General features: G+C 27.8%; 3 protein-coding genes across 3 annotated transcripts in view; 1 reads left to right on the top strand and 2 right to left on the bottom strand.

Moving 5' to 3' along the window:
- LOC107446113 (nucleolar protein 6) overlaps positions 1-27,362 on the bottom strand; it is a 91,258-nt gene that overhangs the window by 49,341 nt on the left and 14,555 nt on the right. The window lies entirely within an intron of this gene.
- On the bottom strand, positions 2,031-24,782 carry LOC107446112 (protein arginine methyltransferase NDUFAF7, mitochondrial; the record flags this gene model as incomplete). Its single annotated transcript, XM_043048216.2, is given in 10 exon segments — positions 2,031-2,381; positions 2,469-2,536; positions 7,320-7,425; positions 8,663-8,806; positions 9,513-9,629; positions 12,294-12,611; positions 13,765-13,875; positions 16,041-16,118; positions 21,847-21,986; positions 24,580-24,782. Coding segments are annotated over 10 exon segments (1,359 nt in total). The 3' UTR covers positions 2,031-2,210.
- LOC107441610 (H/ACA ribonucleoprotein complex non-core subunit NAF1) overlaps positions 25,143-27,362 on the top strand; it is a 15,828-nt gene continuing 13,608 nt past the window's right edge. The window contains exons 1-2 of the mRNA XM_021144251.3: positions 25,143-25,726; positions 26,628-26,740. Of these exons, the coding sequence (XP_020999910.2) occupies positions 25,376-25,726; positions 26,628-26,740 (464 nt within the window). The 5' untranslated portion in view covers positions 25,143-25,375. The remainder of the gene's footprint in view (positions 25,727-26,627; positions 26,741-27,362) is intronic.

The raw sequence follows: 27,362 nt of genomic DNA on the forward strand, positions 1-27,362 counted from the left end.
TTTCCTTTACTTTTAACTTAACAATTGATCATTCTAGAACTAATTATCAAATCTTAAATTTTTTTTTATTCCATCAAATACCTTGTATAATTTTCAACACACCTTCGTAATTTCAAACTTTTAAGCCATATAGAATTTTGCACACAGCAAAACAGAATGTAAAATGAAGCAAAAAAGAAAAATTAGAAAAAAAGAGCTTTTAAAATTGCAATAACTTTCAAACAAATGAAATTTCAATATATGTATATATATATCATAAATAAGCATGGCCCTTTCAGCATGTAAAATTTTAATTTTGTAGCTGCATTTCTGTGGCCTGCATAATGTTTTTCCAAAGTTTAACAGTTAATAATCTTATAACTAATTAATGAAAGTTGACTTCAATATCACAAGAAATGTTTTCGATAAAGTATGAAAGTCATTTAATGAATGATCTTTCATCTCACAAGTTTTTATTATTTTCTTTTAAATCAAGGATTCCTGGGATTAAATTGAACTTTTTTTTTTTATTAGATTACCCAAAATAAAATTACTGTCAAAGTCTTATGAAAAAAAAATTTATGAAAATCAAACAAAAAATGTGAGTGTTGATTTGAAAAAAGCAACAGATAGAAGTGCTCTTGAACAAATATGAAAGTGATGCTAAACAAGCATAGTAATGCTATTAGTACAATTTTTTTACTATATTTAATCATACTAAAAAAATATTAAAATTAGAATTTACTGCCCTTTAAAAAAAATGGTCTTGGTTTTAACTTGTAGAACTGATTGTTCAATAATATTTTTGAAATAAACTACATTTCATACATAAGTCTACAAAAAGAGTATGTTTCATACATATTTGTATTTGAATGATTGTTCTAGTTAAATGAAGCAAAAATTCCCAACTGGAATTTTATCAAAACGATGTTGAATAAAGAAAAATAATTTATACATGTTTGTTCATAAAGTATGAAACTGTTCTATTATACAATTACAATTAAAAATAGCTCTTATACTTTGATAAGCGCTTGTTCCTAGCATTGAACTACACTATATGGTCTTTTAGGTATGACTTTACCTTTCAGATGTCTACTCCTCTTTATTATATGGGTACAAACTTTCAACCATTTTCCTGTCTGAGAGGGTAATTCAGAAGTAATGTCTACTCCTCTTTTTTATATGGGTACTAACTTTCAACCATTTTCTTGTCCGAGAGGGTAAAAATCAAACTCCATCGATAAAATTGTATTTTTAGAGAAAGTATGCTTTAGAGTCTGATTTTGTACTTTAATTTGCAGGCAATTAATTAGTACAGTAAAAATCTATTCTTTAAGCTATTGAGTTTTAGAAAAGGAAAATCTGATCATTATACAGCTACTGAATGTGATTTGCGTTGGAAATTTCCTTTTATATTTAAAGTTATAACAAAGTATGCATTAATATTTCTATCTTTGTTCAACAAAGTTGATGTAAAAGCATTTTAACCTTTTGCACTATTTTTATGAGTCTGACTCGTGATGAAAATTTTAGGCCAAACTTGAATATCACAAGTCAGGCTTGTAGTTTAATTTCCTGTAAAATGTGAATATCACGAGTCTGCGACATTTCTGGCCAAACATGAATATCCCGAGCCGAGCTCGTGGTCTTAATCTCAGGCTAAACAAGAACGTCAGAATGGGTTCTTATCTCTTCTTCACATGAATAGTTATGATATATCTTGTTTCCTAATCTCGCATCCTCTGCCTGTCTCTCGTCTTAGGGTCTTTTCGCGAACATCGGGTGCATAAGTTAGGCATGGCTTGTTCCGAATTTCAGCGTACTGCAAGAGGTTAATCACCACTGCATATAAATAATTAAAAAAAAATATATAAAAGTCTTAGCGAAATTCTTTAAAAGTATTAAGTGCTTGGCATAAGTAAAATCTATTGTAGTATTTCTACCACTTCAACCAGAAAATGCAAAAAATAGCAATTGTCAAAAACGATTGAATATACCTTTTCCCCCCTTCAGTGTACATGAATCTATTAAACTTGACAATGAAATATAAGTTATAATTGAAACTAGAAATTTATTTACAATTCAAATGTTTGAAAACTATACATTTCAGTAAGCATACAAAATCTACAATATAACAAAAACAAAGAATAGCATCTACAGCTTTCAATAATTCATAGAAAAGAGATGTGCCAGAATTTTCTATGAAAGCATATAAAATTAAGGTGAAGAAATTATTTGCTATCAAAACCTTCAGGAGGAGTCTTCTCCAGAACATCAGCCATATCTGCAGGAAATAGACTAAGGAACTTGAATTTCTCTCCCATATGCTCTGAACTAAGTAGCATGTCATAACTAGATATAAGTTCCTTATGCATTTCTGGCTTAACTGATGCTAAGATTTTCTGTATGAAAAAAAAAATTAAATCAAACAGTAAAGTAAATAAGCAAACAAGTATAAATATATGTAATTAAATAAGTTTAAAGCTTACTTCAAATTTTGCTTTGATTCCCATTCTAGTGAGAAATTCCCGTTGTGTAACTGGTCCATATGTTAGAGCTGAAAAAAAAAGTAGCATTGTTAAATTCAAAGGAAAGAGAACTAGTAATGAATTTTAGTTTATTTGATTGTTATCGAATTGAAATAAAACAGCAGCATAATATTTAAATGATATTTTTTTATAAAAAGGCGCAGAGTGTAAGTAATGGCAATTTATTCTGATAGAGGGTTAGGGTTTATGCCAGTATTGCGACACTTATCGCCAAATGTTCTATGAATTTCGCTGAAATTATAAGCATAAGCAACAAATTTGTCGCCTTGAAATTTATTTAGAAATTTCAAAACATTGACGAAAAAAGTTTTTTTCTCCATTAAGTTCCATGCATTTAAAAAAACTTTGTTGTACTAATTTTATTGATCTACACAATGGTATGGAATTCAAATGTGTGGTATTCAAACGGAATAACGGAATGTGTCTGGTACAAAAAATTTTAAATGCTGAAATTTCAAATTAACAAACTGTTCTGTGTTTTGCATTCATGTACCAAAAGTATAATTGTTCATCAACAAAACAATATTTTTTGCTCTTTTAGAGTTGACTTTATTTAAAATTATATAATTTTTAGATAATTAATATAATATTTTATTTGCTCTCCCTTTCTATGTTTTCCTCATTTATTTATTTATTTATTTGGTCTTAGCATTTTAACTTTTATGTTGAGTCTATTTTCTGATATTATTTTAGATTTTTTTCACTTAAATTAAATACATACTAATCTTCAATTATGATAAGGCAATGAACTTAATTAGTTTCAGGATATTATAGATGATAATTAATAATTTTTGAAGAGTACAATAACATGAATAATGTAATTGTCATGTTCAATTTTTTCTCTCTCAAATTTGTCTACCAATTTTTGGACCACTAAATGAATACCTAAGTGGTCTTATTGGACCACCTAGACCCATTTGAATTGCTGGTGTGAACCCTATAGCTGGTGTTCTGTTACATTCAACTTGGATATGATATGGTGCAAACATATCTACCAACAACTATAGATTGTCCATAGTATTTCAATCTTATATTTAAAGTGGTACTGAGTCTTATAAATTTCTTTTTGATTTTGGATTTATAAATTTGACTACTACTTAATGGAAATAAATCAATCTTATATATCAGAGCAAGTTATGAAAACAAAAATTAGTGTAAGTAATAGCAACTGTGAAAAGTTAATTACATCTATAATTGTATTTCAATTAGTTTTTTACTACCATTTTGAAAATACTTATTCGGAAAGAGTAAAGGTTGGCAGGTCTGAGTATAAGTGACGCCAGAGATTTTTTTTGGATAAAATCAAAATAGTGTAATGTTGTTTAAATACTTAATTAATGAAATACACTAACTCATTGTACACAATCCTTGTCTTCTTCCCAAACAACACAGAAAATACAACACAGATATACTATTAGCAAATCGAAATAGAATTATTTATGTATAAGGACAGAGTGAAAAAATAACACAAGAAGTTTTATGCAAAAAGAAAAATACTGACAAAAAGATTTTATATTAGTTGATATTTTCTGGTCACCCATCACACAAAAAAGTTACAAAAACTGACAAAAAAGTTTTTTTTTTAAATTTTTAATACCACAGTACAATTGACATGCTATTGTTTCTACTGCTCATTTTATGGTTTAAAAAAGCAAAATAAGTAAAAATATTATTTCATCATAGTTTAAAAACACAAACTATCCTAATTCTTTCAAGTTTCTTGCTATTTATTGACGAATCTAACAACCCTGCCACATTATGAACCAAATAATACAATTGTTAGGCTCGCAAATATTTCACAATTGAGCCCAGATATTTCTGCACAGCAAACTACCAGCACAAATGCTTTTTTTAGTTGTTCTTAAATGAGATTCAAGCTGTCTTGTTAAAACGAATAGCAAGAGGGTACATTTTTTAAAAGAAGTTAGGATGCAAAAGGAAAATTTTTTTTTACAGCAAAGCACTTATTTCTACAATGTCTAATCACAGAATAGTTCAAATAATTGTCGTATCATAATGTCTTGGAATGATTAATTCTTTTATAGTTTTTCATAATTCCATTAAAGAAGAAGCCAGATGTGTCTCAAATAAAAATTGTTTCACATTTGAGGCTTCCTTAAGTACTTTGATATATCTATTGTACATTGTACACATTATGATATTACCAATGGTGGATAACTTCAAAATTAATGAAATATGTAATTTTAATATTATTTTCGTAAATTCTTTAGAAGTGGGAAGATAGCAAATTATTCTAATCAGTAGCGTCAAAGTTTATTTCAGATGCAACAAATAATTTTGTAATTTTTGCTTTTGTCTTGCTTTTAAAATTCTCTTACTCTGTGTTCTCATATGCATTTCGTATTATTTGCAATTAAAGCTAAACTAACCGCAAGTTTTCAATAAGAGCAGTAAATAAATATAAAAAAAACAGCTCATTTTATTAGATTCACAATCTGAAGTAAATTGTCAGAATAATAAGAATAGAATTTGAAGTAAATATTTATGGAAATTAGCATAATATTTGTTCTTTTTATGTTGAACTACCCATGCATGCATCATTTAAGAATGGATGTTACTAATTTTGTTTTCTTATGAATTCTCAAAAGAACAGAACTAAATTTATGTACAACCTAACAATTTTATGTGCCACAGTTAGCTATCTAAAATGACTAGGATCTTTTTGATGCTCATAAAGTAGATTGAAATTGCCTAGAAACCTCATAAATTAATTATTTTTATTTTAAGCAATTACAATTTTCTATTGTGTGATAATTATGTGCCGATAGCCAGAAATTAAGCGTAAGTAAGATGCTATGATGAACTATTAAGTTTCTGTGGTATATCTCACAAAAAATTAATAAAAGAAACAAGTACATTAAATAGATAAAAACAAGTGAAATAAAAAATCACTTCTGTGCTCTTAGTATACATAATTTGAATAATCAAGCTTGAATTTCATACCATAGTCAAATATGTGATTGCTGGAAGGAGAAATTATCTGAAATCTTTTTCTCAATGTTTATTTTTTTATCACTTGATTTTTTTTTAAGTATATTTATTTTTAAGTACATTTGTTAAATTGCAACTAAAAATAAGAGAAAAACTTTGCACTTGTTTCTTATTTAATCTGAATGCACCACAAAAATTTAAAAATAACAGACTCATAATGTAATACAATGCTTCAAGTTTGAGTAAATAAAAATAGCAAAAATGCCTAATAACAAAATAAACTCAGTGTGCCATGATAATAACATAGTGAAAAATACATAATTATAAATAAATAAGAATGGCTAAAATACAAATGAACATAAAAGAAAGATTCTGAGATCTTTGAAAAAAATAAATGGAAAATTACTAAAAAAAAGCTTCAATTTTTAGATCATTGAGATTCTGAAGATTTCTAGAAGTGATCACCATTATTTAAAAACATGTGTACATAATTCTGACATGATATTCGAACATAAATTTCCATACTGGAAAAATTCAACAGTAATAGAGTGTTCAAATTGGGGAAGAAAAAAAAAGAAGACAAATCTTAGTTGCAGAAACTTAGTTCTTTTGCCAAAATAGTAAAAGAATCTTTAGGGTGAGGGAAGGCAAAAACAACTTTAAAAAAATGAATGTGAAAAAATAGAGATTTATAAGCACTTATTTGTGGAAAAAATATGAAACTCATCGTTTAACCCTATTAGACAACTAATTCAGTTAAAGGTATTTTAATAATGTTGCTTATTACTTTTTCTTCCTATTGCATTTTTTAATGAAAAAATTCGCTAAAAAGCATTTTATTTTCTGAACATTTATTAAACATTTTGTTACTACTTATAAACTAGCACAAATTTCAGGATATATGCAATATATTTGATGCTCAGTTAAGTTTTTTCAAAATACTAATAGTTTGTTAATGCAAATGCAGTGAAACATGAATTATGTTTACGAATACAATGTAAAAATTTTCAATTACTGTACTTAATATTAAATTAATACATAATTATCACTCAAAAGCCTTGATGTCAGATTTGTTTACTTTGGTATACACCATTATATTTTCATCTGAACTTTTCATTATAATGTAAAGTATTATATTCTTCAAATTTAATATTATAATTATATATATGAATCTATACTGTAATTTCACATACCACACAATTTTAAAAATGTTTTAAAATTTTTTAAAATAAAGTGCTATTTAAATGTAAAAGATATAAGAAAAATAAGAAAACATGAATCATATATATTGATTGAGATTTACTAGAAACAAAAAGCTATGTCATTTAAAACTCCAAAATATTAAAATGTGGATCGGAGGAATTTAGTAGAAAAAAAGATTTTTTTTTAACAGTTTCAGGCGTGATTGTGGGCCCAACTGAAAAATCCTAAAAATTTCTTGAGTAAAATCATTTAAAAAATTGACATCTTTACAAATTTAAAATCATTGAAATTTTCAAAACATGATATTCTAAATGAATTATATGCAGCATAATATAAATGAATAATTATGTGTAAGTTTACTTTTATCTCTAATCACATTTATTATTCTACCAGAAAAAATATTTACAAATGAAAGAGATGCCAAGTATAAATTCTAGTTCTAATATTTTTAAATAAAATATACAAGAATTTTTATGTATAAATGTGATCTGTGATTTCTTGAAACTTCTGGACTTTGGATTTCCGGAAACTTTCGGATCACAATTAGCGGAAAATTCAGATTTTTTCCAGAGCACAATCACCCTTGCAGTTTTATGTTCATAATCAGGATATCAAGTTTAAAAAAATCAGATTTACCTTTGCCTTGAACCATTTTCTTTAAATATGAAAAGTCTACATCAGCAGTGAGATCTGCAGTTCCAGGTTCACTCAAAGGTTCATGAAGGGCATGGCGTCTAAAAGCCTATTAAATAAAATTCAATACAATAATATTCATATAAATTAACTTAAATTTTTTTTAATTAACTTTCTATCACTAAATACACAGGCAACTCTTTAAATTTCAGTTTTGTGTCTAATTAAATTTATAAAGGTTACATTTGTTTCTGAAGGAATTTCTTTGGTGCCTGGTAGAAAGGAATTTTATAGGGTAAGGCAAAATTACATAATATCTAATTTATTATTACAATTATATTAAATTTACTCTTAAAAAATGATTTTTCAGATTTCTTTTTTTTTTGGGGGGGGGAGGGTTGAAAGTGAGCAAGTGTAATACAATTTCAAGATACAAGGATAACTGAAAAAGTCAAGCACATTTGACATGCTATGATTGTAATCCATTTTCTGCTAAAGTTTCTTTTATAAATAACATATATTAAGTGCAGAATTAATAAAAAATATTGAAACAGGAATTAATATTAAAGGACTGCATTAAGTACTAATGCTTACAAAACTATCCTACATAAATATTTTTGTTTGTTTATACATTTCATGTAATTATAAACATTTTACACCATCATTATATAGTCATTTTTACTGCATTTTTATATTACTATCATTACTACATCTATATTCCATGCCAAGAAAGTGATTAAAATTATTTACTTGATTTACAAGATGAATTTCACTTATTAATTAATCAGATTAAAATTTTATTCCAAAATTAAACCTTGTTTGTAAAAATATTTGTAATAAAGTTGTTAAATAATTCATGGAAAGTGATCAGGACAAATAGTTTCATAATGGGTAATTTCACCATTTACAAAAGTTATGCTTCAATGCATTTTACCCAGTTAAAACAATACTATTCAAATAATTTTTTTAAAATACCTCTAGTAGTCTTTTACACTAGTACTAATTTTTATTAATAGACATTTGTAACATAGTATGTTACATCCATAAGACCCAGTTTTAAATTTTCATATTTATGAATGTTAATATAAATTAAAGTAAGTATAAATGTTAACTTAAGTTATTTTAACAAAAGTTATCTGAATTGCTTGATTTTTTTAAAAACTAAATTATATGCATTTAAAATCTGCAAACAAGATATATGCATTTAAAATCTGCAAACAAGATAATGGTGAAATCGACCAATATATATATTATTTGTCATCAAAAGTTTCTTACATACTAAAATTTCACTAAAACTATACTCCAAACATAAATTAGGTGTACCACACATGCAATAAAAAACTTACTCTAAAAGTATCAGTTTTAGTACCATCATGTCCATAATCAATTAATAAAGAGTAACCTCCTTCTTTCTCAATTCTTGCAGCTATTTCTTGTACTAGTACTCCAGATTCAGGACTGACTTCTAAACTTGATCGACCCTCATCTTGCTGAAAAAGTTTTTAAATTCCATTAAATTATTAAAATCTCCATTAATTTTTTTAAAACCTTTGCCACTATTACTCAGATTTAATTTAAAAGCTATTATTATTATTCAAATAAAAGCCAGAAAAGAAAATTGAGTGAAAACAGATAAACATAATATACAGGTATTGAGAAACAACAATGCGCTAAATTGATGCAAATTTGAAAAATAAACAGCAGATAAACTTGCAGTTATGTATGAAATCAAATCTTATATATTAAAAAATAATGTTTCACTATAAGAGATAATATTAATGTTTTAATAAGAAGTGTTTTCAAGAATTAGAGAAGAGTTAATATATTAAGATTCTAATTTAAAGATAAAGAATAACTGAAGGGCTTAGGGTAATTTAGTGATAAGCCACATTTTTACATTAAACTATTTCTTAGTATGGTGTCTTAATAAGTACTTTAGATAAAAGTAAAATACACAGAAACATTTTATTTCTTACTAGGAACTTGTGGCATCGCAAATCATTCTTATGAACACTATAAAAATGTGGCTTAGCATTGCATCGCACAAAGCCCTTAAATTATAATTTTAAAAATTTAATCTTAAGCATCCAAAATAACAAAACACCAAGAGCAGAGTCGGGATAAAATTGAAGGAAGAACTCAAGAAACTGTCCCATGCATACTGAAACTAAAACAGGATTAGAACAAAACACTCACATCGATGAAAAACTGACTGGCAGTGGTTGGGCCACGAGAAAGAACATAACGGAGGTGGTGTTCTCCCGGCCCATCGTCTAAGTCAATCAGAACTTCTCTCCAACCTTCATTAGTTTTCTTAATCATAATTGAAGAAAAAGAGACATTTAGAATTGAACACAATACTAAGTAATAGCAAAACTAGACAAGAGGTAAGTTAAATAATATTTTCTTAATTATTAAATTTAGTTTAATTGCACTAAAAGCTAATAGATCAGTAAAATTTATATATGTTAACAATCATTGATGAGTTTTTAACTTCAATTAAAAGGACTTAATAAATTTTAAATAACTATTTTAGTATGCTTGATGGGGACTTATTATGGAGTAAGTAACATGCAAAAATTCTTTTGAGTAGAATGGCGCTTTTTAGTTAACTTGCCATTCACCAGACTATATTAAATAAATGTTTAGACAGAAGAGCAAAAGTTGATTGATTTTTCAATTAATGCCTTTTTTTAAAGTAATTTAATTACACATAATACATTTTAAACTGGGCATAGTCTCTGATCACGTCAACCTTTTTATAAACATTCAAATTCTGATTGAAATTTTTATCGAAGCTGTAAAACAAATTTTTAAAAAAAAAATTATCACACAAAAAATGGTTAAACAGAAATACAGTAATAGACAATATAGTTATAGATCCATAAAACTTTTCTCGTAATTTAAAAAATTTCCTATAAATAAAGAGAAATTATTTGGAAAAGTATTTTTCAGTAAATTCATCATCTAGTAGAATGGGATTCTATAGTATTTTTTTCATATCATTTTGCCAGTAGGGTACAAAAAGCTAGATTGGAAATATACTATATTTCACATATTTTGGAATCTATACACATTTTGGTAAAATGTCAGTTTCAAATTCATACAATAAATTGTCCTTCCTTTTTTTGCAGTAATTTCTTATGTTTTCATCATAAAAATCTTAAATATTGTAAAAATTTAGGTATAGAATGAGTTATTTCCCATATTGAAAGAGGGTTCTATTGGGCTCAGTCTTTAATCAGACTAATATCCTTCAAAGCACGCAGATTCCAAAGAAATTTTAATAGCAGTAATAGAATACGAAGCAACAATTAGGACAACAAATCAACACACTAAAATAATAAATAATTAGAATATAGAGTAATATATGGGATTGTACAAAGATGAAAATAAATTGGAATATTGGAAATTTGAGTCAATGCAGTAACAGCATCCTCTCAAAATAAGCCACCATCTCTTAAAAACACTGCCTTTTTATTCATATTCCATTTAAAAAAATTAATTCACTCTTTAAATAATAATTACATACTGGTAAAATTATCTGTTTATAGGTTTAATTCCGATTACTATTACAAATATTTATTTCGTCAAGATTCTCAATTGGATTTTCTCTTTTTTTAGGGAGAGGGTATATTAATAAATTTAGTAATTTAAAAATTAGTTTAAATTTGAAATTCATTTTTTAATGCCTTCTTTTTTTAAAAAAAGAATCTATATTATTTCTCATAATTTTCAGTTTCAATTATAGAAAAAGCTTTTCAGTTCTTTATCAATTATCGCTTCATTTTTTAGTTTACTTTTTTTTATAAAAATTTGTGCACAGTGATTGTCTTTTAGGATGCCTTTAATTATTTTTTTATAAATTATAAGTTTTTCTCTTATTTTGAAAATGGGTGAGAATTATTTTTTGAAATACATGCATAAAATAGTATAAAAGGGTAATTTAAAAAGTGTTGAGATCAAAAGCAGTTATTATATACTGTTACACATTTTGATAAATTTTTACAGTGTTAAGTGAGTGTCCTTTCAGAACTCAAAGTGCTTTCTGTGAGAAAGTGTCCTGCCCTTTTTATTTCTTGGGAGAACTCTGAGTCAAGATATTTTAAATTCCTTCTACATCAAATTTCAAATAAATAATAAAATCTATCAAATAATAAAATATAACAAATGTTAAAACATCTTGTCCCTTTATCTGTGAAAATTGGAACTAGGTTCTTGACCCTAGGAGGGTGATGTGCAGAAACATAGGATAACAAAATCAATTTAAAAAATTTAACTTTAGGTAAAGAATAGACTATTCTTATTTCTTTTCAAAGTTCTTATTTTTTTTTTTTATTTTTTTTATTTTTAGTCTCCAGAACAAATTTTGCATCTGTATCACTATTAGCGAGTCAGTAGCAAAAATTAAAGCATGTACATTTCAGCAACAAACATTCAAGGTGAACAGAAAATAACCAGTTAAAAATTAAAAAAGACTAGTACAGGTGAATCACTGCGCAACAAGGTACATAATTTAAGGGATTTTCATTGCTACATAAGCACATCTTTAAGATGCTGGACACCGTAATTATTGTTTTAAAAAAATTAAACAAAAGGGCAATCCCACCAATATTTCAATATTTTAGAAAGTTATATAAATTTAGAAATTTTTTAAGAAAATCAAAAACTAGCTGCTATGGACACAACATTTTGTATTATATCCAACAACTAGTTTTTATTTCTAACAAAATTTTGAAACTATGAATTTAATTTTTAAATCTTTTTTAGTAAGTGTAAATTGACACAAAAACTAATTTTAAAAAAAACTATTATAGCTGCTTAATTTTTTTAAAATCAAGTTATATGATTTTAAAGTCTGCAAACATAAAATTCCAAAAAAGCACTGCGGGTAAAAAAAAAACCAGTGAAACTATACATTTTTTTTGTAATAAGAATAGAATCTAAACAAAAAATAAGCTTAAAATGAAAACTCACTTGTAATTTATGAATAGGAAATGCATCAAACAATTCATATGCAATAATACAAGAAAATCCTTCTGGGACATCTTCCAGATTTCTATACCAGGAGACAGGAACACCGTGCTTGGTGATGTTGTGTTTATACATCAATTCATCTTTATCCTGATTGGTATGAAGATGCAAATGTCGACGGGAGTCATCAAATTCCAAAACATCTTTTACTACACTGACAGTTCCACACAATTTTAACTCTTGAAGTTGACTCAGGTGTGGGCTGACTTCAACTAGATGAAGTGAAACAACATCTTTAGCAGCATCGTTTTGTGAGAACGCCTAAAGTAAGAAATAGCTTATATAATAACGTCACATTTGAGAAAATTGTACTGCAATAATCGGGTTATTATCACTTCAGAATAAAGCAAAGAAAAATATTAGTTTCATTAATACAAGTTTTAATCAAACTTCAAATTGCATAAATTTCTTTAAAAAAATTAATAAAAAAAAGACGGTTTTCCTTTTTTGGAATGGAAATTATTTTTTTTAACATAAAAAAGTAACGAAAACAATAAATGGACAAAAAAAAAAACCAAATACAAAATAAATTCAAAATAATTACGATTAAGAACATTAATTTATTTAAAAAAATTTATTTTCAAAAACTAGAATTAGGTTTACATAAAGAATAATTAAAGATTAGGTATAGATAGATAATATTATTTAAGTTTGTAACAGATAGTTAATTCGTAGGACCAGATGGCGCTACCCCTCTATCTGCAAAAACAATAGTCTTCATTCTGACTTATGATGTGAGATGACGCAAGACGAGCTCTCCAAACCTTTCTGGTTTCCTTTTAACCCCAAACAGTTTGGATAACCCTTTAAATTACTTTTATGTTAGTTAATGTTATGCTTTTACTCTTTATTGTTAAATGTTTAATGTGAATGTATAATTAAAAATATTGAGCTCTTTGCGATGTTTTCCTTCCATCATCTTGCGTCCTTACAAGTTAACATAAGAAAAATTGACAGATTTATTCAAATAGATTTTTTAGCATATATACCAATCAAATACACATACTATTTAATAACAAATATAAAATTTCATATAAAAGTTTTCTATAAAATTCTATTTTTATAATGGGAAAAAAAAACATTACTGCAAATCACATGTAATGTAAACATTTTGCTAGTAGCTTCAATCTTTAAGAGGTTAACATCACTGAAATATATTTTGTCAATATGTGAAGTAAAATTTAAATGTTTGCAAGTTATTATTTTTTTCCCCAATAGAGACAAAAATATTCTCCTACCCATAAGAGACACAAAGGCCAGTAATACAAAATTTGTCTAACAACTATTATAATTGTTTTGTCATAAAATTGTTTATAAATATAGAATACAATATTTTCCTACTAAATAAATATAAGCATACATTTAAATACTTAAAAAAAAAACATATAGGACTCTACAGCATAAAGTGACTCACTCTTAATAATTCATCAGCTAAATCACCTCTATTTGGTCCTATCTCAACAATATACCAAGGTTTTGGTTTTCCAGCTTTGATCCATTCATTCAGACACCATTCAGCTATAACCTAATAAAAGGGAAAACATTTTATGCAAAATTAATAACTTTTTACTAAACACACATACTAAATAAATACATTTATTCATGATTCTACAATTTTTAAGCTAATGGATACTCTAGTAATATTTTAATCCCTCAGCATTTAAAGTTTTCTATATTGTATTTGAATATGTGTTTTATATTAAATAATAATGTAGTTGTAGCACATAATTTAAGGCAATCTACTAAACGTATTTAAGTTTAATTAATTGCGAAACAGATTAAATTAGAACAAGTAAACTATGGCATTGCCAAAATATGTAACACAAATTAAGGATGAGAGTGAATATGCACAGCAGAATTGAAACAGAAATTAAACAAAAATAAGTTTTATTAAAATGTACTTCTATTTGATGGATTACCTTCTTAAGATTAACTATTAAAATGTATTTTCATTAGATGGAAAAATGAATCATGTGAGTACAATTGAGTATTGTAACTGAGGTCAAATTCTAATCTAAAAAATTTTTAAGATCAATTTATAAATGATGTTTTATGCCCAATTTTATATTATTTAGTAACAAAGACACTTAAGAAAAATATCATAAGCATTAAACGAGTTTCCCAGAAAAAATCTATTTTAGACTTGAATTAAAATTTTTCAAAACATAATGTACAGCGTGAAAAAAGAAAGAGCCATTCTGAATATTTTTTTATCTAGTGATTGGATTTCCACGTACTAGGACTCAAATTTATTGGTCCACAAGGATGACCTTATAAATACTAATTAATTTGTACAGGATAGGGGTGCACAACCTAAAATGGGTGAAATGTTGGCAGGCCACATGCGGCTCGCCAATTCTCAATGTGTGGCCCGCGGCAGCATCTAAACAAAATTAAAAAAAAGATACTTAAATTTGAAAAGAAAAAAAAAATAATAGAAATTTAAAATTGCACATTTAAGTTTTTGTCACGCCCAGTCTTAATATAGTTTTGCGATGGTTAATGCTATGGATTTACACTTAGTTTTAAAAATCTCAATATTTTTAATAAATTTTTATTACATCCGAATTTGGAATTTTAGTTATAATTTCTGCCTCTCTTATAAGTGCCCATTTCATCGCAAATACAATGACTTTTCAATCTCTTTTTCTGCAGTCATTGTAATGCATTGACTATGTAGTTTCTAAAATCATGATTTTTCAAAAACATGTTTTAACGTTTTTAAAGTTTTGAGTGGTGTACTTAAATAAACGCATTTTGATGTGCTTTATTTGCACAAAAATCCAAATGAACTTTGATCATACAATTTCCACATGGTTTTTAAAAGTGCGATATTTTTCTTACGATATTATAACAAATCGCGTGTATCCAATTGCTCATTTAGAAAACCACTTTTTGACAAAGCCTATTTGTGCCGATTTTAACGCAAATCCAAATTATTTTTCAATTGCTTTCTTTCTTTTTTTTTAACACTTAATGCGATGAACTTTTAAAAGGTTTAGAAAGTCACAGTATTTTTAATATGCAGTTACGAATTTTGAATCCCCCGTTTAAATACACCTCTACTTGGCGCGTGTATTTGCGATGATTTTACCGTTAATACAAAATTATTCTCCATAGTTTTTTTGGCAGTTACACTTTTCCTTGTGATTTAAAAAATCCTGATTATTTTTAATACACTATTAACACACTTAAATTTAGAATAGCGCATTAAAATAAACACTTTCTGATGCACTCTGTTTATGCCAATATTAACATAAATTTAAGAGGTTTTTTGAACTTTTTTTGGCAGTTATTGCTACATGATTTTTAATATTCTGATATTTTAACACAATATTACAACTCACCAAACTCGATTCTGTTTCAATTATTATTATTTTTTTTTGTCCTTTAGAAAATATTCAAGATTTGTAAAAGCTTACAATTTATTTAAAATATAAATGTTTCAAAAATGAAGTATATACCCTGCAAGACAGCTGTAAGGGTTTTGTTTTAATTTATCATTTTAAACCATACCTTCTTTAAATTAAAGTTAGCTTACAATTATTTTACTCACTAGAATATTTATATATTTTTTTAAAATTTAATTCGATCAACGCTTAGGTTTTTTGTTAGACTTTATGTTAAAATAGACTTTTGTATTGTGACATCAATTGTCACTGGTTCAAAGTAATTAAATATAATACTTACATCACCAAAAAGCTGGGATAATTCAGGAGATGTTACGGTTCCTGAGCTTCCAATCACATCACGATGCATATAATATCCCTGATGAAAAAATATATTATAGTACTAAAAAGATACAGTAGGGCAATTTCATGGTATGGTCAACCTGATGACCAAAATTTTAAATTTAATATTTTTAAGCAAGCTAGGTATTATTTTCAAGGTAAAAAAATGAAATTTTAGAAATATTAACTTATAAATTTCAGTTTTCAATAAGCTATAGGCTGTTAAATGAAGGACTACATAATTTGCAATTTTTAATCACGATAAGTGAATCTTTAAGAAGTACAGTTTTTTTTTCAAAAATTCACTCTAAAAATAAAAAATGGAATAAATAATAATTAAAGTAAACTGCTTCAAAACAGGTCATCTAGCACAAATGTTTAGAAACATTTAACATTTTGATTTACAAAAAAATCTCCAAGATGTACTTTTGTTATTTTATGTCCGACACCTACTAATTAATTATACTGTCCCACTAAAATTTAATGTAATAAAACTATTTTTTCTGTTTAAAGCAAGATTCTAAGTTTCATTTGTACAATCTATTTTGATTTTCAAGAAAATTATTATTTTTCATGTAAATGATTAATTAGTTATTTTTTCGTCTGACACCACTGCTTTTCTTTTCATTACATTTGTTTTCATCTATTTCCACCTCATATTTTGCTTTTTCTTTATAAAATGAAGTGAAATATGAATAAAAATCATCTAAATATTCCTTTAGGTTAATTTAGAATAAAGTATTTCTCCTCAGCAACCTAATAAAATCTACTTAACTATGCTGTAATTAAAGTTATTTATATTATGAACTTAAATGTGATCATGAAAATTTATTTATTTTATTTTAACTATTTTATTTATTTATATTTTGAGGCAAGCCCATAAATTTTAATTTTTTGACAAACTACTCAACTAAATTTAGAACATTTTAAATCATTCATTTTTCTTAGAAAGCTTGAAAAGTGTTTGTATTTGGAGCAAAACCTGCTTATACTAGAGTTAGCACCAATGCTTGCTAAAGGGTTGCCATACGCATTTAAATGTAAATACCAAATCTTGCTAATTCAAGCAAAAACACAGTTAGGACTTACAGCAGTGGGGACAAACCAAGTTTTTGTGCATCTGATATGCCTATAATATATATAGATAATATCAAACTTAAGAGGACATTTCTGGATTGTTACAAGTTTAGATTAGGAAAACTAAATTAATTAATTTAATTTCACATTGAATATGGTTTCACAACTTTAAATCAGCATAGCCCGACAATGTAAAAGAGCTCATTCCATTTGGTTTAAAGTTGAACAGTATAGTTTCTATTACACTTAGTTGTAGTTGAGTTACATTGCACTAGAGCTGCACAATGGGCTATTGGCGACGGTCTGGGAAGCATACCTGAGGATAATCCGAAGACCTGCCATCACAATTTTGATCCTCTGCAGAGGGGATGGCACCCCCGCTTTGGTAGCCCGACGACCTGCACGCGAAGTCGAGCACTTTACGGTAGAACAGTTTAATGAGGACCCATACCGCACACCCTCGGTCCATACGCGTACTGATCCAAGTGGTCACCCACCCGCACATTGACCGCAGCCAGTGATGCTTGACTTCGGTGATCTGCTGGGAACCGTGTCTTAATGAACAGCCCACTGCGGGACCTATTACACTTAGATGATTATTGTTTTTGAATTAGTGATAAGTAGTTATTATTTATTTTTGCCTCGCTTATTTGCAAAAAAAAATTATAGCAAGGTAAACTACAATAATAATAAACGATCTATTCAATTTTTAGGTAAATTGATAAAAATTTGAAGTTGTTACTGGGCCTGTAATTAGCAAACGACACTTGGAAAAAGATCAAAAATTTATTCTGGAATTTCTTTTTAATTATTTGTCATAAATTTGGTGCATCTCTACGGCTACACCCGGACACAAAAGTTCTTTCTTGTCTCCTGATAGCTACGCCACTAAATTCAAATAAAAGGTATATCAATAATATCTACTTTGATGCACCAAATACAGTAGATTGTAAAAACTGTACAAAACTATCACTTAATTTTTTGCAGGCGTTAAATATAGCAATAAAATTAACATTTTATCAGTGTGAAAAGATCTTTTATTATCAAAGAAAAGGATGATAATTATTGTACAATTTTTTTTTCTCTTCTAATGTACAGTAACATGTTTTTCAAGACATCTTTTTACTATTAAAAAAAAGTGAAACTTTGATAAATTTTTTCTTCCATTTTATTTATAAAAAAAAAGCGACTGTTGTTAATTTTTTTTTATTTCAGGATTTTTTAAATGATTAGATTTAAATAAATAGTGCTTAAATAAGAGTTGTATTTCCATTATTGTTATTATACGCTGCATAGTTAAAATTAAAATTAGTGATTTTCCAACTAAGTTTCACTAGATTAAAAAATGCTATAAAAGATATTGTTCCACCTATTCTGCTGTGTAACTGAAAAAATAACATAAGTGCCTCATGGTAGATCTCAAGAAAAGTGGCTTGATAACTATTTTCTATCTATTGATAATGCTATGGATGCTAAAATAGAATTTAAAAAAAAATGGTAAAACAAAATGTATTTTTGAAAAAAAAAATCTTTTGTAATAGGTAGCTTAACATCTGAAAATGTCAAATATATAAAAATTTTCTTTTTGCTAACATTGATTTTTCTTACTCCAACAGGAAATAGAGAACAATTTAAATTTTAAGAAGCTATTTAATGGAAAAAATAATGTTTATAGTATTAAGATAAAAATTAAAGTAATTTTCAGTATTTATAATTGCTATCATTAACTTAAACTTATATCCATCTTGAAGAATTCATGTTCGAAAACCAAACATTTTACGTCTGACACCAAAATTAAAAAATTCAAACTAATGGACTGCAATCCATTGGAGAACTACTGTCTTGTTATTTTACTGACAAACCAGTTGAAGAGATTTAAGCAATTATCCATGGTTAATGTTTTAGAGGCAAAGAGCACCAATTAATTGAAGTGAAGTGTGGCCTTTGAATCAGATAATAATACAACTTTTGAAAAGTCTAGACAAGACCGAAGTTGTGACAGGGCCTGGAAAATCGCTGCAATATCACCATTGAAAACTAGTGCAAAATATTTCTAGGTAAATTAGAATATACATATTCCAAAACAGAAAGAAATATAAAGGTACTTGGTGAAAATATGACAAGACTGTATGAATATAATACCGGGTGTTTATAAAGTCCTGGACCCATTTTGATGTTTAATAACTCATAAAATAATATAGATAGGCTAAAATTAATAACATAAATGGTTAGATAGACTCAAAAAGTTTCATGACCCTTGTCAATGAACTTCTAGGTGTGCCCCCTTCGTCGCACAGAGAATATCAAGTGGATAGTCAATTTCAAGCCAGGTAGCTGCAAGCATGTCGGCATCCACAGAGGCTATTGCGGTTTTCTGAAGTGCATTATGTTCTCCGACGAAGTACCCATTCATGTTTCTGGCATTGTTAATCGCCATAATGTGCGCATATGGGGATCTGAAAACCCCCATGAATACCGTGAGACACAAAGGGATTCCCCAAAGGTTAATGTGTGGTGTGGGCTAATGCACGACCCAGACATTGGGCCTTTCTTTTTTACAGAAAAGATGGTCTCATCAGTCGTATACTTATCACATGTTGGAAAACTTCGTATTTCCACAACTAGAAGAGCTTCCGCCACAAGTCTTTTTGCAACAAGATTGTGCACCACCTCATTGGGGTATCATCGTTCGTAGTTCTTTGAATGACCATTTTCCAGGAGTTCCTTGGATTGGATTGAGCGAGGAGGTCCAATTCCTTAGCCACAAAGATCACTTTATATAACGGCGTTGGACTTTTTTCTTTGGGGATTTATAAAGGACAATGTTTACAGGAGGATCGCATCAAACTTTGATGACCTAAAAGCCAGAATTACAACCGCAACAGCTTCTGTGGATGCCGACATGCTTGCCGCTACCTGGCGTGAAATTGACTATCGACTTGATATTCTCTGCGCGACGAAGGGGGCACACATGGAAGTTCATTAACAAGGGTCATGAAACTTTTTGAGTCTATCTAACCATTTATGCTATTAATTTTAATCTATCTCTATGAGTTATTAAACATCAAAATGGGTCCGGGACATTATAAACACCCTGTATATACATACACAGGGGTCTGTCCAAGCCGAATTTACTACCGTTTAGCGGTACCTTCACAAATTCAACTTTAGGAAAAACGGTAGTTTCACAAATTCAATTTTAGGAANTTATAAACACCCTGTATATACATACAGTTGAACACCATTGCTGTGAATTTCTTTTAAGGTGAACTAATTTTTGATTCCTTGTTATGTATCCAGATATAATGCTTTAAAGTATCTTCATGAAATATCTTTTAAGATGAATTGAAATTTCATTATTCTTGAAAACATTATACTTTTAATGTGAACAGGAAATTTATTTCCCCTCTGACAGGTAAAAAAACTGATCATTCATCGTTCTATATCTATAAGAATAGGTATTTCTGAATGTTTTGTTATAGTGTTCATAATTTCACACATCAGTCAAAAAAAAGAATTACATGAATAAAATGTGTTGAGAGGGAAGGGACATTATAGGAAAAGCCCTTTAGTATTTTAATAGATTAGAATTTTTCCCCCTCATGGGTGCGAATGTAAAGAAGCATGTTTTTCTGAGAAAAGACCATTGATATTGTTACAAACTCTGATATAGTTGGGGAGATAAAGAGTTGGCAAAATTAATCAGCTGATGTAGATTCTAAAGATTCTGAGAGGAATTAATCTTAGACTATGCCAACCTTCATCTATCAAAAGGTACCTCTAGATAGAATCAAGTTAACATGTCTTATATACTAGTGATTCCATATTTAATATTTATTTCTCCCCTTCCAGAATTTTATCTGGGATAGAATTCAAAGAACGGATACCACTAGTTGATTCATGCTATTTATTTATTTATAACATTTTTGCTCATTATATTTTTTTCTTAATTTTTTATTTATAGCATTTTGCCCATTTTTTTTCTATATTGTTTACTTCATTTACTTCACTAGATCGTTTTTTTTTTCTTTGAGCAGTTCATATTAAGCAAATCAACTGTTTAATGTGGACCATCCATCATGTTAGCCAGTTCATATCATGTTCGCAGGTCACCATTGAGTGTTGTTTTATCACCTTAATACAAGAGAGACTTATTCAGAATGTTAGCAAATATTTATTCACCATAGCTGTTCTATTTTTTATCGAGACTGTTGCCATCCAACATATAAGAAATAATTTATAATCATCTTGCTTAATACATTAATACCTTGCTTAATCATCTTGCCGCTTTAGAGGTACTTCTAGATAGAATCAAGTTAACATGTCTTATATACTAGTGATTCGGTATTCAATATTTATAGGGGTAGTTACGCCACAATTCCCAGGATAAAAATAAACAGTTGAAAATAGATAGCTTTGTCCCTATGATAGAGGCTTTTGAAGCAATTAAAACCTTTTCTTCTTTTGTAATGCAAAAAGAAAATTCTAGTCAATTTTTGGACACACTTAAGTTAGAAGACTTTATGATTGATAGCAGGTAGTAGAAACAAAAACAGCAGGGATAGGCAGAACTCTTTACAGAAGGATTGAGGAGCTAAATATTGAAGGAGAAAAAAATCTACCAAATCAGTCAATTATATAATAAATGAAAGTAAAAAATCACTTTAAAATTTGGGTAAAATACTTACTGACATGGGATTAATGTTGACTTCTTTCATATATTCTGCAACTGAAATAGGACCACTACCTGAAATTCTATTTTTCATTTGTTGTACCAGCTTTGTTTCCTTTGTTTTAGCTTGTGCTTTACTAGAAAGAAGTCTGTGTTCTAAATTTTTATATATAAAAAAAAGAGAGTTAAATATTTCAACTTAAAATATTTATAATACACATTACAATAAGCATTTTAATAGATATTTTTCTCCAAATGCACCTTTGAATGAATTTAAAACATAACCAGTTCCTATAACTTTGATGCAAAATACTAATAAAACTACATCAGCACTTAAAAATAGTGTAGTGACACAAAATTATAATTTTTAAAAAAATGCACAAAATGGAGAAACTAAAAAGGACCAATAGGATTGTTTAACAATAAGCATTCTAAGAGTAGCTTAAATTTACACAAATGAAATTTAATATAATATTAGATGGTTAGAAGTTTTCTACATTTACTTTTCATTTAAAAAAAAAACTACTTCCATTTTATGCATAATTTCAAAATCTATATCATGTGATGCTGATGTGACTAACTAAAAATTTGAAGAATCAATTAGAACATTCATGCTTAAGAGTATGATTATAAAAATTAGCATGCTGTAGTGAATTTAATATAGGATTTGCATGTATATGTTTGATATGTGATTTATTATCAATAAAATTTTATTGTGACTTTTTAACAGTCTTTTACTTTATGTCAATTTTAAATGATAAGTTAAAAACATAATTAATTTTTGAATAATATTTTAGTAAACTTAACTATAATTAACAATTTTAATTACATTTTTGATAGTTATAGATATCATTCTTTAACTTAACAAGAAGTATAACAAAACATTTTATCAAAAATTAAGTTAAAATTAATTAAAGATAATGATGTTTCTTTTAATACATTAATCACAAATTTTTTTAATTTTATTTTCAAAATTTTTTTTTTAGTAATTCTGTTAGTAAAAAGTTCATGAAATGGGGAGTAATTGAGTTCTACACTTGTTTGTACTTACAAAATTTCGCTGAAACACTATAATGCAGGAAAACCTCACTATGATTAATGCCCTTTCAACTACATTAGTAGTTTGAAATTTTAAGTAAGAAACAGAAATGAGTTACATCAAAAGTAATCTATTAAATTTCAAAGGCTTATTTTTTTTTCAAACAAACAAATTATAACAGGATTATTTTCCTTTACCATAACATAATTTGCTTGAGATGTGAAAATTTGTCAGCATTTATGTCAAGAATATTACTCATGGAATAAATAAAAAACCACAACTTGGATAGGTTGTATGGTTTTTTTAAAAGGGGGGGGGAGGTTTATTGGGCTCTTTTGGATTTTTCAAGATATTATCTATTATAACAATATCTAGATTTAATTTTTAATTCAAAAGGAACAGTTTCAGTTTACAAGATAACTTTCATAGGAAAATAGGGAAGATTTCCATATTGTGATCTGCGGCATTATAATCGCCAAGTCTTGGCAACTTGCGAACAGCGGCCCGCAAGAAACTAAAAAAAAAACTTCACAGGAAGGGACCAAATCGAAAGGTATAACTCGTAGTCACTTCCTGGCAAACTTCCACGTGTCTTTTTTCTTTAAATTTCCAAGTTAAAATCTATTTGGCACCTTGGCAATTGTAGTTGGCATGACAGATCACAATAAGAAAATATTTAAATAAGGAATTAAAATAAAATAGCTTTAATTTTAATGTAGTACAGTAGGGAATCGATAATCCAGAACGATCGGGACCATCGCTATTCCGGATAACTGATTTTTCCGGTTTTCTGAATCACTACAAAAAGCTGTTTTTTATTGTTGTTAAACCCAACTAAAAAAAAAAATATTTAGAAATAATCTTAAAAAGAAGAAAAAAACGATGAAGTAATACACTAATGATTATTTCCAAAATGATGGTAAGGTAAACATCTTTCAAAATAGAAAGAAAAATCCTAAAATCTTATGAGGAAAAAAACATTTTTTAAAAAAAATGGCAGGAAAATTTATCGAATTTCGTTTCGGTTTTTTGGTTTTCCAATTTCCGGATAACGGGTTCTGTACTGTACCATGTTTTCATGCTGGTATCAATAAAAGGCTCGTAAATTAATTCCTTCTTAAACTAGAAATAAAAGCATAATATTAGGGTCAAAGAAATATGCTGTTTTCTGTTCAATTTGTTTTTAAATATATAAGTTATAATTTCAATTTCCCTTGTAAGTTTTTTACAGGCCAACTAACTACATAACTACTGTTTATTTAACAATTTTCTTTAATATTTTTTAAAATTGTTTTCTAAACAAAGTATTTAGAATTAATTTTGCTGTGACAAATAGAAAAATTAATCAACCATGTAAACTTTTATTTAATAAAATTAATATTGCAAAATAAGTTAACATTTGTATATTTTATCCATCCATTTGTATATTTTATAAAACACAAATACTCTTTTGAAAAGAATTAAAAAACTCTATTTTTAATATTTTGTTAAAAATAGAATTTGTTTTGCATATGGACCAAAGATTTTCGAGATTATTCCTTTGATTCATTGTAAATTTATCTACCGATGATTAAGCAGTGTAAATCAAATAATCATTTCAAAAACGGATATTTGCTTTCTACACGATACATTCATAAAATCAGGAATTAATTATAAAAAGCTTATCACATAAACACAATAATTGTAAACAATGCTTGTATAATAACTTACCATTGCTATATTTCCATATTAGCTTATTGGAATTATTAAGTGAAGTTAAACTTTCTCGACCACTAAGAATTTTCTCGATTAACCTTCGACCTGTACGGGCATACATCTTGTTTACATTAATCAAGTAATTAAAAATTAAAACCAGAACTTCGTCGTCTCAGTAACAGAAGCAAGTTATTTACTTAAAATCACGCAGCGCCCAGCTGAGGAGAAAAAAGGTTGATGGAGGTTGAACTAGATCGTATGAAAGAATGGGGTGTTTGCAAAACTCCTCGGCAATAACGTGCACCATAGCTTTGAAACTTTTTAAATTAGAATAGTTCATTAAGGAACCTTGTACTCCTTGTAATTTGTAAAACTTTTTCAATCCTATAAAAACTACAATAGTTTGAACTTTTATAACTATAGTAAAAAACTGAATAGTTTGAAAATCAAATTTAAAAAAGAAAATTAAAATAATATAGTGAGAAGTCGAATTCAATATATTTTTTTCTCTCTTTATTCTCGATTTCTTTTCTTCCTTCTTCATTTTCTTTCTAAATTTTCTCTCAAAAAATTTATTCACTTCAAGTCCAATGGATTGCATAATCGTTCGCAGTTCGCGGAACGTTCGTGGCCTTCCGGCGGTTCTTTTTGCTTCACGTGTAGGGAAGCGTTTGTTTACTCTCTCACGACCAATATGAAATTAGTAATAAAGCATTTAGTTTTACAATTTCAATAATATTGTTTTTCCAGTTGTTTCAAATGACAGTGTGAATTATCTGTTCAAGCATTGACCTGTGTAATTAATTGTGCAATGTCTCAATCAAACAGTGATGGCGAAACCGAGAATATTAATTGTAAACAAAGAAAAGGTGCAAAAAAGTCAGACAGCCCTTTAGGTAAAGAAGATATAAGTGTTGAATATATTTTAAGTTTATTAAATGATTTTGGTGAATCAGAAGCTCATCTAACATTTACAGAAACTGTATTGAACAACTCTTCTGAACTAAATGTTGAAAATACCTCTAACATTGCGAATGACACTAATAGCACACAAATAAGTGAAGCAAAAGAAAGTACAGATAATGTTCTTAATCATGAGAAATGTGAACAAATAGAAAATGCAAATGCTTCAAAGGAAGAGAAAAAATTGGTTGAACTTGAAGTAAATTATTTTGAACTATTTTTTATTTTCTTTTTAATTATGTTTTCAGTAATATCCGAATTGTTTTATTGTCTCCATGATTTTACAAATCTAATAAAATTTCAAAAGTTTTTGACGTATTGGCTAAAAGATGGCTAGGGGATATTTCTGTATCGTGATCTGTCGCACTAACTACAATAGCCAGGGTGCCAAATAGATTTTAAACTTGCAAATGTTTTTTAAAAAAATATGTAGATGTTTGCCCGGGGGTAGTTACGAGTTATATCTTTCTATTTAGTCCCTTTCTGTGATGTTTATTTAGTTTCTCGCTGGCCACTGCCTGGAAGTTTCCAAGACTTTACTATTATTCTGATCGGATCACAATACGGAAATCTCCCCATAGTTAGACATTATATTTATAGAACATTAAATATGAATTTTGTGTCTGTGTTTGAAGATTTTGTCTAAATCAGTCTCAAATATGAAAGCACTATATAAGAAGCAAACTACATTTTTAGAAACAGCTAACAATATGGCCTGTGTATCATGATTGATTGTTTGTTATTGCTACAGGTTTTCTAAGCTATGAAGGGAAAAAAAAAGTATTTTATTTATAACTTATTATTCTGGTAAAAGTTGATTATAAGATACCCTTCTTATTTTTGGCAGAGTTTTATATTCTTGTAAAAAACTGGGAAAAGTACTCAAAAATGAGATTTTCTAATAAGAAATTGTGATGTAATATGAATACGGAAAATCTTTTAAGCTGTAAATTCTAAGGCATATTGCCCTATAAAAGGGGCTCCTTTTTTTTTCTATTCTTATTATTATTCTATGAATTTAATTTATGAGCATTTTACTTTCATAGTTATTTATTATGTAAAAATGTTTAATTAAAAGTCTTTATTATATTATATTTAAGGTCAAGCAAGTAGGAGAGTACCGTGACTCTGATTCTTCTTGGTCTGAAGATGACGATTCCTCTTCAAGTTCAAGTTCTGATTCAGATTTTCATTTTGAATCAGTCCAGCTAAAGTATCTACTTTCCTTATTCGTTTAATCTTTTTCTGAATGATTTATTAACCTCTTATATGCTTAAAATCTAATTAGTATTTAAGATAAAAATATAAATGATTATTGTTTTTATTACTCTAGATTTTTTTTTGTTACTAGTATATTTTAATTTTATATTTAAAATTTTTTAAAAAACTTTTTTTATATATGCAGTCAATTCGCTATAACTCGAAGTACGATAACTCGAATATTACTATAACTAGATTTTTTTAAGGGGTCCCGACCCTTTTATCTTCAATTTCATGTTAATTATTCTCGATTACTCGAATTTTACTCCCTTTAACTCGATTTTTTTTTGGATCTTTTAAAGCAAGAAAGGAAACCTAGGAGCTGATATCTTGCCCCTTCCTTTGCACTATGTTTTTCGCACTCTTCATGGAGGAGTTAAAGCTGTCCCTCTTGAAGTACGTGAGCAGTGGTTAAATGAAACGTTACCAATTTTACTTCAAGGATACAGTCAAAATGATGTTTTCAATATTGATGAAATGGGTTTATTTTTTAAAAGTCTTCTAAATAAGACTATGATGTTTAAGGATGAAAACTGCTCAGGGGGTAAAATGAGCAAGGTTTCAGTTTTAAGTGA

This window comes from Parasteatoda tepidariorum, chromosome 2 (genome assembly GCF_043381705.1).
Source record: "Parasteatoda tepidariorum isolate YZ-2023 chromosome 2, CAS_Ptep_4.0, whole genome shotgun sequence".
Taxonomy (NCBI): domain Eukaryota; kingdom Metazoa; phylum Arthropoda; class Arachnida; order Araneae; family Theridiidae; genus Parasteatoda; species Parasteatoda tepidariorum.